Raw genomic sequence first — 11,851 nt, 5'->3', positions numbered from 1 at the left:
AATTAACCATACCATTACAATAACTCAACAATAATATTTTTGGGTGTGAAGAAGGAAAGGAAGAAGATCTGATACAAAGAGAGATAAAAGTAAAAAATGGAAGGAGAAAGAAGATCTGTAAAGAGTATAATTGAAAAGAATGAAAAAAATTTGTGTCTATGTCAAAAAATTTGTGCTCCACCCTTTGATTCAGTACACAAATTTTGTGTATTTGTATACTTGCGTGTCCATCCGTATCTGTTAAAAATTCGTGTCTCAGTAAATAAACAATGAACGTATACCACTGTATCTATGTCTTAGTCTTTATGTCTCTCAAACCAAACGTTACCTAAAAAAACTGAAATGTTGTATCTCGAAATTAAAATTTTAGTTCTAATTTCTAGTCAATAAATACAATACTCGGTCACAATTTTTTTAGTCTTAGTCCCAATCCTTAAAAACAAATACAACCTTAAGCTTCCTCAGCTAAACTGGAATTTGTTCTGATCTTTGTTGCAGAGCCTAAAATAAACTTCCCTTTCCAGTCCCAGATGACCATGAATGCTGTTTTGAATACAATTTTGTATGTCTTTTGTTTTTTGTTTTTTTTTTTTTGGGTCAAGGTATGTCTTTTGAGTTTAGTCATCAATCATATAAAAAAAACCCTTTTCCACAAAAAAAAAAAACATTGTTAGGAAATTATTTCTCGAGGAATCCTATTATGTATATAAATAAAAAAATATTGACTCAATCCTACATTAACCAAACGGCCTTCTATACATTGTAAGTGGGCTTCTCATGCGGAATATACAGAAGGAATAAGAGTTGCAGCCACATCAAAAACCTAGAAAATAGAAATGAGAAACGTTTTGTTACAAGAAGTTAAAAATGAACACCAACATTTTGTGGCCCAATTTGGACCCTGAAAATAAAATCGAAACACAAGACATTTTGATGAATAATTTGCACGGTAAGAATTATGTCTCTGACAAAAAAAAAAAAACATAAAATAAAGAATTTATGTCATGTCCAGAAACTCGGATTTATGTAAATTCTGACAAAAAATGTAAATAGCCAAGTCATTATAACAAAAAAATTCATCAAAATAATTGATAGTTTGTCTATTATGTACTCTAAAAATAAAAATTAAAAATTTAAGTGTAAGATATATTTTTTATTTTAAAATTGGTTTAAAATTTTAAAGATATCTCAAAAGTTTTATTTTGTTTCAATTGTTTTTTAAAAATTTTCGATTTACATTAAATATATTCCTAACAGCTAATTTTTCAAAAATTTTAAGACTAAATCAGCAACAATTTCATAACAACAACCTTTAACATAAGCAAATTAAATATAATTGTCATATATTTTTGCTAAATTAGTTTTAAATTTTTTAAAAATTTAGCTATTATGAATATATTTGATATAAATAAAAATTATAAAAATAAAATTGAAATAAAATAAAAGTTAGAAATATTTTTAAGAATTTTAACAAATTTTAAAGATGAAAAATATACTTTATCTAAAATTTAAATTAAGGAAAAAGGGTTTACTCATGCATCCTTCTAAATTCTAATATCACAATCTCCTGATATATAATTGTGATTGTAGCCGCAAACATATGCCAATGAAAACATTAAGGATATTCATTTCGATAAATAATGGTTCCTCTTAACTTGTAATATTGCTAATCCGTGACAAACTATAAAGTACTTGTCTTTAAGAAGAAGCTTCGGAGAAAAATACGGTTTGTTAGTTTAACTTAATTATGACGCTAACATGTAACAACACACTTATTTGCTGTGTCGGTTGCCAATGAGTTCATATAATTGAAGCATTCTCGCAATAAATGTGATGGAATCGTTCATTTATATCAACAGAACCTTTTATCTCTTTGTATATTTATATATACAATGTATACATTAATCTGTTATTAAGAAAGCAAAATGTGGTTGAATTCAATGAGATCTGAGTGTTCCTCCAAGATGAATGGGAACAAGAGGGACAAGTGAATGAAGAACATCAGTGATTAGAGGACGGTAACTTGGCTCAGGCTGAACACAGAGAACAGCAACAGCAGCAACCTGGTATAAGTGCTTGACATCCATTGTATCTTTGATCACTGGATCCACAATGTTCCTAAGTTTGGATCTGTCTGTGAGTGCCGGCATCGCCTATAAATTCATTCATATGGTTATGTATACGCGTACGCGCGGTGTGTGGGGTTAATAAATTAAATGAATAAAAGCAGGTAGCATACATAACATACCCATGTGACAATAGATTGGCATTGAGCTGGTGCCAGTTTCTCCACAGGCTTCCTTCCTAACAGGAGTTCAAGAAGTACAACCCCAAATGCATACACATCGCTTTTATCTGTCAATTTCCCTATCAATACATAAATATCACTTACTATTAGAACTAACAAATAAATTAACAATTTTTTTTTATAATTTTATAAAATCTAAATTATTAATATAAGATTTAATAAATGAAGAGTTAAAATTTGAGTGAAATATAGTTCTTGCTCTCTCTGTTTTATATTAGTCGTCTCTCTTTAGTTTTATGCGGGTATTAAGACGATCATTAAATTTTATTAAAAATATAAGCAATTATAAAAGAAAGACAAAAATACTCTCTCTACTAATTCTTTACTCTTGTAAGTTTATCTTTTTATATTAAATAGAGAATATAATATGTAAAAGTGAATTAATGACTTCATGGAATTAGAAAATGACACTTAATTTGTAACAAAAATAAAAATGAAAAGAGACATTTAATATAATAGGTAAAGTATGTTTTTTGTCTCTAACTTTTGTGATGTTTTTTAAAAATACCTTTAACTTTTAATTTAATTAAATTTTACTCTAATATTTTCGATTTATTCAATTTTGTCACTAATATTTTTTATTTGTGTTAAAACTATCTCTGAATGTTTTCAATTTTGTTCATGAGATTTAGATGGAGTTAACGTAGAGATAATTTTGACACAAATTAAAAATTTTAAGAACAAAATTAAATAAAATTATAAATATTAAGAATAAAAAACATATTTTACCTTAATATAAAATGGATGGATTATTTAGTAAGAAAATGATGAGCCTCTAAGAAACTTAAAATAAGAAGTTTTGACTCTTTTTTAATACGTTATGAATTCATTTAATGTATTAAAAACTTTAAAATTTTATGTTTTCTATTATTAAAGTTTCATATCTCTAAAACACTTGGTATCATGAACCAAATAAATAATTCAGTTGCACGCTCCTCATGTGTAGATCCAGGATATTATTAACATTGAGAATTAATTATACATTAATTTAATCATTAATACTGTGAGTGGTACAATTCGGATGTTAGTTTATATCAACAAGGAGAAGTAACCAGAGAAAACAAAGCATATGAGATTATTGTAAAGTAACTAACAACAAAGTCAAATTAATTAAATCCTTAGATGACATGTCATGTCAGTTGGGCAGGTACATGACCAACAGTAGCAAAATGTTTCAAACCAACTCTAAACTCATATGGCATAATTCATAATAGAATAAAAAACACCACAAAGCTCCAAAATAAAACCAACGCAGTGGATCAAAGATGTCAGAGTCAGAGAAATGCATATGCAGTGAAATGAAGAGTTTGTTTTGGCATAATAACATACCATCTAAAAGGTACTCTGGGGCTACGTACCCCAATGTGCCTGAAAGCTTAATGTTCTTCTTGCTTTGGGACCCATCAGTTATGGCAAGCCCAAAATCAGATAGCTGAATCAATCCACCACCAGCGGTTGTGTATTGAGAAATGAGAACACATTAGTTGTTGAAATAAATGATATGATAAAGTAATATGAAAAGGAAATCTCTTTTTTTCTTATAAATAGCAGTTACATTTTTGCTCTTTGTTTTTACCTTAGCGTTGAAGTTTGCATCCAAAAGAATATTGGAAGATTTCATATCTCTATGGATGACAGGAGGGTGACAATGCTCATGCAGATATTCTAATCCTCTGTTCACAGTTAATCAATAGTAGTTTTGTTAACATGCTGCTAATTAATTAACAAATAATTAATTGATTAATTCATTAATTAATAACCTTGCCGTGTCAAGAGCAATCTTCATCCTCATGTTCCAAGTCAATGCAGACCCTCTAGTAGATCCTTCATCGTCATTTTTTGTTTGGTGGAAAATAAAGATATCAGTAGAACGAAGATAACTTTCAGTGCAATCATGAATGTCATCTTTTCAACTCAATTTAGTATGATACATATTACATGTCTCTTAGAAACATTATTCAGATAGCTAGAATTCTAATTATAACTATCAAAAAATATATGTATGGTACTTTAAAATTTGATTGTTACCATGTAAGTGAGCTTCTAAGGATCCATTTTGCATCAACTGATAAACGATGAACCTGGTGTCCCCATTAATGCTACAAGCCAGCAGAGGAATTATATTGGGATGCTGAATTTTGCTCAACAACTGGACCTCATTCTGTATATATTCATGTCACACAAGTTTCAAATTTGAAAAAGAAATCAAAGAAGCATAAGAGTTAAAGAAAAAGATTAGATACATACCTCGAATTCTCTCTCAGCATTTTGAGTTTGACAGTGTAGCTTCTTAACAGCAACAACAAGATTATCATCCAAATGAGCCTTGTAAACACATCCAAAACCTCCTTCACCCAAGATGTTACTTTCGTCAAAATTATTCGTGCTTTTCTCTATTTGCTTATAATCAATGATTGGAGCACAACCTTTCATACCAATCGTCTTCATTCCTATGAGCCCTTTCTCCACTGTATCTTGCAGCCATTAGTACTAAAGAGATAAGCAATTGAATATTCAATTTATTTCAAAGCTTAGGTTTAAAAGAAAATATATTATAAGTACCTGAGATGTGAAGACTTTGATTCTTCTTGTTTGATTTTGAGGGACGCTTGGTATGGCAAATCCAGAAGCATAGCAAAGTGAGAATAACTGCACCAACTGCACCGGTGGCTACGGCCACAGATATAACCACCGTTTTGTTGTGTGAACCTTTTCGGTGCTGTTGTTGTTCCCCAACCTGAAATCCTAATGAACAGAGAGGTGAAAATATTGTTAACAAGTCTTGAGGGAAAGACATAAGATCCAAAAACAGAGGAAGCAGAGTTACCAGGAGAGAGAGCTGCAGGGATGGGATTGGAGGTGAAAAGTGGAGCAATGGGTTGAGAAACAGGAACAGGTGCAGGTGCAGGTGCGGGTGCAGGAGAATGAAAAGGAGGGTGGTGTTGTGCTTGTGCAACTGCACGGTGAAGAAGGAGGATCAGGAACATGGAGAGAATCATAGGAACAGGGTTCATTTTCAATGTTTGTTGTGTGTCTTTTGAGGAATTGCAACACATGAAGAATGAAGATGCAGCCTGAAAAGGAACAGAGAGAGAGAGAGAGAGAGAGTTTTGAAGGCAATGCAAGTGATTTTGGATCTTCAAGACTTGGACCCTCGCTTTTTTGTTTCTCCATAAAATAAGAAAAAGAAAAGTACTCTTTTCAACACTACCTTTCTCTGTTGTTATTGTCTTTTTTTTCATTTTTGTTTTTCTCTCTCTGCACAATTTCACTGCTACAGTCAACACAACAAAGTTTAGCTTTAACTGAATGTTGTTTTATAGATGGAGTCGATTCACTTTAATTTTACTAATAATACTATACAGATAATAATACAAAAGAACAATGTTAGAGAACTAAAAGATATTAGCCAAAAATCAGCCAAATACTTTTGGGTGAATCCAAAATTTTTACTATTTAATATATATGGATGTTCATTCTGCTAAGTATCAGAATGTTTCTTTTTCATACTAAATGGATGTTCTTTTATATATTTTTTCGAATTTTTTGTATTACAAATGTGAATGTCTCTATATTTTTAAAAATTTCATAATTTTTTTAAATTTTATATATATTTAATTATTTTTGTTAAAATATAACTGGATATTTTTTTTGTTAAATATTAGGATTTTTTTATATTAAATGAATATTTTTTTATATTTTTGTAATTGTTCAAGGACTCTTTTTAACTAAGATCAAGGGTGTAGTTTGCAGTCTCTTTAATCATCAACTACAAACGTGAAACATGACTGTTATCCCTTTAATGAATGTTGTAAAGGCAATGTTTAATATTGTTGCTGGTGTAGTGGTGTGCGCCTAGTATAGCTTTTGTGTGCCAGCTAGCACTTGGAGAACCTGGGGTCGCTCACCTTCTTGCACTCCTCCTCCTCCATTGCAATCTTGATGAGATCGTCCGCCTGGTGGACGTTGGTGTCATAGGCCATGTGGTACGACTCCAAGTTGGGAATCCTCTGCTGGACTTGGTCGATCCAGGCCTTGTCCTCCTCCGAAAACACAGTGTGCCCGCCGTAGTTGAAGGACATCCACATGAGGCTGTTGTGGCCCAGGTCGAACAAGTTCAACTCCAACTGCAACGGCGGCTCCGATAACACATCTGGTTCATGAAAGGAAAGCGGTTCTTGTCGACGGTGGCGAATACGACGAGTCATATGTCAGTGATAGAAGAGGAGTGGGTCGCGGTGGGGAGGCGGAGAGGGTCTGACGGTGAGAGAGAGGGATCTGTGTGTGTGATTGTTGGAGGTGAGTAGGTTAATGTGAGAGAGAAGAGAAATGTTTTTATAGGTTTTAATTAGGTTTACTTAATTAATTTTAAATTTTTTAAATTTTGAATTTAAAACATTTAAAATTAATTAATTATTAATATAAATTAATGTGATTTTGTTTAGTTTTTCATTGGTAACCTCTTGGTTCCGTATACTTTTCCAATACAAAATTAAGGTCATTTACATTTGCTAAAATATTTGTCTATTTATATTATACAAATATGTGAAATATCCTCATTTTTTGTTTTCCACAGTATCTCCTAATCCGGCGAGTACTGAGCTCCATTTAAGAGTTTGTCGCTAGCCAATGGGTTGCTGCATGTACAAGGTGGGATCCGAACTCCCGACACTTGCTTAAGCAGACTAGTGAATTAACCACTAGACCAACCCAACTTAGTTCAAATATCCTCATTTTATTTTGCATAACACCTCTCTCGTGGAATTTTTATTTTTAATATTGGGTCCAAAATAGGTGTAATCCATGAAAATGTCCAAAAAACTATGTTTGATGCTATTGTGAGAATTTTTGATAGCCACAAAAAAACACCATTGTTGTTTTCTAATCCATGTCACTATCGTCTTTAACAAAACGTCACTTATGTTTTGCACAAAATGTCACTAACGTTTTCTTTTTCATCAATTAAAAAAAATAAAAAAATATACAAAATGTGGTTGCCATTTTAGAAATAATAATAATAATAATAATAATAATAATAATAATAATTTATTATTATTATTATTAATTTTTTTTTGGATGGAGGACTGTTATGTCTGATAGAGAAAAATATTGGGGATTGATCTGTATATTAATTTTCTTTAGGGACTAAAATGTCCGTTTTTAAAATTCTTGGGAACTGATTTGGGTATTTACTCTGCCAGAAATAAACTGGAGACTGATTTGTCTGTTGATGTAAAACCTTGGGATTAATCTGTGTAATTTTTATTTTAGAGGTCGTAATACCACACCACCTCTGTTTTACATCCTAGGTGTAAAGCTCTGTGTAGTAGGATGTTACACAATGTGATAGCACTGAGGAGGGACGGCGGTGGTGGGTCAATGATGAGAAGATGAGCTGAGAAGTGAGAAGAATGAGTTAGATAGATAGCCGTTTCTAAAGGGGAATTCGGGTTTCTTTCTAAAACACTAATTTAACTATATATATTTGATTATTTATTTATTAAGTGTGCGGATCCGTGAATCTGCGAATTGGATCTGTGAATACAAACATAATATATGCGATCCGATCATTTTAGAGTGCAGATTAAGTCTTGTCCAATCCGATGATAGTGTGGATCGGATCTTATCCACAATTTACAAAACCGATGCAGATAAATACAGTGAATCTACGAATATTAGCCGATCCATGTTCACCCCTAGATTCAATGTTTTTTATCATAATCACTTAGATTTGATAACTGATATTATATTGATTCGATTTACTTAGATCTTGCTCTTCATTTAAATCGATTTATATAGCATCAATTTAATAGGTTAGGAAACAAAAACTCCTCTACAAGTAAATCGACGTTGGTCACTTCGATTTACTTTTTTTAAGCTTTTGATTATAAATCGAATTTGTTTGGTTTGATTTATGTATAAATTTATAAATCAAACTTCTCTAATACGATTTACATAGATTTAAAAATAACAAACGTGTATACAAAATGGAATTAGAACATCTAAAAAAATTGATGGACAAACATTTTAATAATGTAAATTATCCATAAAATTATATTATTTAATTTAATATTCATAATTTTATATATGTAACACATTTATAATTATATATTTATTATATTTAAAATTATTTATTTTAATAATAATTAAAAAATAAAAAATAAAAAAATTAATACATTAAAAAAATTAAATAAAACAAGTTATGATTTTCTATAATTTTAAATTGGGACTCTATCTCAAACATTATATAATTTTATTTAGTTTTTTTTTTCACTTTGTTTAACGGTGGAAGGGGAGGGGGAGTGCATGACAAACATGTGCAGAAGTGATTCTGTCTGAGAGTTGCTTCAACGATTCACATTATTTTCTATTGTTTTCTTTTCTTTTTATAAGCTGTTATAACTTTGATGCACCTCCCTGCTGCATATAAAGAAGAATAAAAAGACCCGGAATTCTTGCATTGTTATTCATGTCGAAATTATGGTCGTCAAATCAAAGGGTTACATCTTATAATGAATCATATGGGGCCAATTATTATTTTGATATGCCACCGTTTTCTGCTTCTTTTTCAACGCCTTCTGTTCTAATAATAATAACAAATAATCATCATTTGCACATGTAAATAACATTTTCTTAGGCTCAATTGGCTAAAATTTTAGTTTCTTTAAAGTAATTTTTGAATTTAGGTTTAATTTCATAACCCTTCAAATTAAGGTTGACTTTTTTTTAAGATTTGTGCATATATTTCCCTATTAATGTATTTAAATATGTATTATTTAAAGAATTTAAATTTAATATACTCATAATATTAAAAAACTGTTTTACAACATTATCTAATTAAATTTATACATTTAAATAATTTTTAAATCTTAATCCCTCAAATTCAGAAACGTGCGTCTCTGTTAGTCCCTCGCAGAAGTGCTGTCTAAACGTTGTTGCTGTGTAACGTTAACTGCCATGTGGGCATTCCATTAAATGACGTCGTTTAAGGAGTGGATGCCCTAAGTGTGTAAAACGATGTCGTTTCCAATAACACCTTCTCCCCTTTTGAATAAACAATTCTTGTTGGTTCCCCCTTCCACTTCAACGTTTTCCACCAAAACCTCAGAAAAACTTTCTCTTCTCCTACGTCCCTTCATTTTCCCATACTTCCCACTCACGTTTGCTCGCCGAGGATCATCCTTAGAATATGTTCTCTCCGGTCAGTGAAGGAGTTATCGACGAAGCATCACCTTCGTACACTGCCGACGGTGAGAGGTAATAGTTCAAGTTGATCATTCTCTTTCATTTTTTGTATTTTATTGAGGGTTCTTGATATTTATGTGTGAATGCGTTGTTGTATATGTAAGGGAGTGGTTTAGAATGTTGTGGTTGTTGATGGCCCAAATGTTAGGGTTTAGGATTTTTAATATGAAACTTGTAACCACATAAATTATAGTCTGGTTTAAGTTATAGTCAATAGGAAGTAAATATATGCATTCTTATTACAAATATAGTTTGATTTCTAGTTATTTGCAATATGGCTGTTCTGCGACAAAATGAATAATCCTGTCTGTTTTGTGCATTGTGCTGTAAACTTCAGATGCCTGATCGATTGAAACTTGTTTTCCACCATGGTGGAGCGTTTGAGACAAATCCTGGGAAAAATTTTATCTATACTTCTGACTTGTATGATAAATGGGTTGGAGTTGATGAAGACTATCTTGACGTGTTTGCGGTAACAGGTTATTATAGAGAATTGGGATATGATAAGGTTGAAGCATGTTGGTTTTTGGACCCTAAAGATGGGTTGGATTTTGGTTTTAGAAGATTGAGAGTTGACCAGGACCTTGTTAGTATGATCAAGCACTGCCATAAGAATAACAACGTCATCCACATCTATTTTGAGCACCAACCTTCGATTCCTGATATAATTGATGTAATGAATTTATCTGGGGAGGATCATGCTAAAGGCCAGAAGGTCATAATGGAAGGCATGGAAGAAGATAGAGTAAAAGGTGTTGAATCTGTGAAAAAAACCATCACAATATTAAGTCAACTTGAAGAACCAGTTACCTTTATCCCAGTTGAACTGAAATTCACTGCACCAAGTCCACTGTCCCCTACCCACTGCCCCCCAGCCCACTGTGATGCAGTCCGTTGCTCCCAAGCCCATTGCCCCCCAGCCCACTGCCTCCAAGCCCATTCTTCCCAAGCCCACTGCCCCCAGCCCACTTCCTCGAAGCCCAGTCCACGAAAATCAACTGCCCTCAATTTTAATGGCCATAAATCATGTTCAAAGGTGAAGTTCCCTAAATCTCTATCCCAACCCAATCCTATTACATCTAAACTCGTATCTCAGAAAGTTTGCTCTCAACCCACTCCCTCAACCAAGAATCCACAAATAAAAAAAAACAGCACATCAAAGAAACAATCCAAGCCTATTAACTTTAAATTCAACACGTCTACAAAAGTTCCTAGAAGGTATATCACAAGATCACAAGGCTGGAGGAAACAAGCAAGCAAGGAGCCAGTTCACTTGAATGTTGATAGCTCATCTGATTCCTATGAGTCTACAGAGGACAATTTATACAAGCCACACATGCCACTTAACTCTGTGGACTCAATCAGTGACAACAATGATGATGTTGGTCCTACTAGCGATAGAAGAAAAAGGAAGACTACCAGTGACAATGACAAAGGCAAGAAAAATGTTATTAATGATGAAGATACTTCTCGTCCCCCATCAATAGATGCATCTGATTATGAGAAGGAGGTAAATGATGATGAGAATGAAGAAAACTTGCAATGTATGTAACGTATATTATAATTAATGTGCATATGTATTAATTTTATTCTGTTTCTGTTGATGATGTAATGCATGAATCTGTATGACAGTGTCTTTTTCTGATGATAGCTGGAAATCTGATGAACTGAAGACTCCACCAGACTCTGAAGATGAAGCAGACCCAGCTGCGAATCCCATCTTCAATGATACTGCTAAGTTTGGACATGTGAGATTAGAGCTAGGTATGGAGTTTACCACTAGGGATGCTTTTAAGAAAGGGGTTAGAAATTATACATTGCAAGAGGGTAGAGATGTAAGGTACAAGAAAAATGATACTACTAGATGTAGGGTGGTATGCAAGAATGAAGATTGTCCATGGATGGTGTTTTGTTTTTATAGCAAACCGAATAGATGTTGGCAGATTAAGACCTTTAATGATGATTATACGTGTGAGAGAACTTTCAAGAATAGATGTGCAACTAGGCCTTGGGTAACTGATGTACTTGTTAAGAAGGTTAGGAAGCTCCCAGCTTTTAGACACTGTGAGGTGTTTAATTACTTTAAAGCAAAAACTGGAATACAATTGTCTAGGACTACAATTACAAGAGCATTGGGTGATGCAAGGAAAATAGTGAAGGGTGATGAAGCTGCAGAATATGCTAAACTCAGAGATTATGCAGAGGAGCTGTTGAGATCTAATCCGGGTTCAACTGTCAAGTTAGGTGTTAGTCCAATGCCTAACGGAGAAGGTGTCTTCGAAAGGTTTTATGTGTGTT

The 11,851-nt window shown here is 32.6% G+C and overlaps 1 protein-coding gene across 1 annotated transcript; it reads right to left on the bottom strand.

The window, feature by feature from the left end:
- Nucleotides 1–1,831: 1,831 nt before the first annotated feature.
- LOC107470504 (probable receptor-like protein kinase At1g80640) lies at nucleotides 1,832–5,472 on the bottom strand. Its single transcript, XM_016089906.3, has 9 exons — nucleotides 5,136–5,472; nucleotides 4,871–5,053; nucleotides 4,556–4,782; nucleotides 4,337–4,469; nucleotides 4,069–4,132; nucleotides 3,885–3,981; nucleotides 3,638–3,740; nucleotides 2,249–2,367; nucleotides 1,832–2,153 (listed from the first exon to the last, which is right to left on the bottom strand). Exons 1-9 carry the CDS (start codon nucleotides 5,362–5,364, stop codon nucleotides 1,938–1,940), a joined length of 1,371 nt encoding a protein of 456 aa, XP_015945392.1. The 5' UTR covers nucleotides 5,365–5,472; the 3' UTR covers nucleotides 1,832–1,937.
- Nucleotides 5,473–11,851: the final 6,379 nt, after the last annotated feature.

The sequence above is a fragment of the Arachis duranensis genome, chromosome 10 (genome assembly GCF_000817695.3).
Source record: "Arachis duranensis cultivar V14167 chromosome 10, aradu.V14167.gnm2.J7QH, whole genome shotgun sequence".
Lineage (NCBI taxonomy): Eukaryota > Viridiplantae > Streptophyta > Magnoliopsida > Fabales > Fabaceae > Arachis > Arachis duranensis.
This window is presented reverse-complemented; position numbering and strand designations above follow the sequence as displayed.

Coding starts and splice junctions, on each gene's coding strand:
- LOC107470504 (XM_016089906.3), bottom strand. CDS start 5,364: ATGTGTTGCAATTCCTCAAAAGACACACAACAAACATTGAAAATGAAC. Junction 4,783..4,870: donor TCAAAGTCTTCACATCTCAG/GTACTTATAATA, acceptor AATGGCTGCAAG/ATACAGTGGAGAAAGGGCTC. Junction 4,133..4,336: donor CTTAGAAGCTCACTTACATG/GTAACAATCAAA, acceptor ATGACGATGAAG/GATCTACTAGAGGGTCTGCA.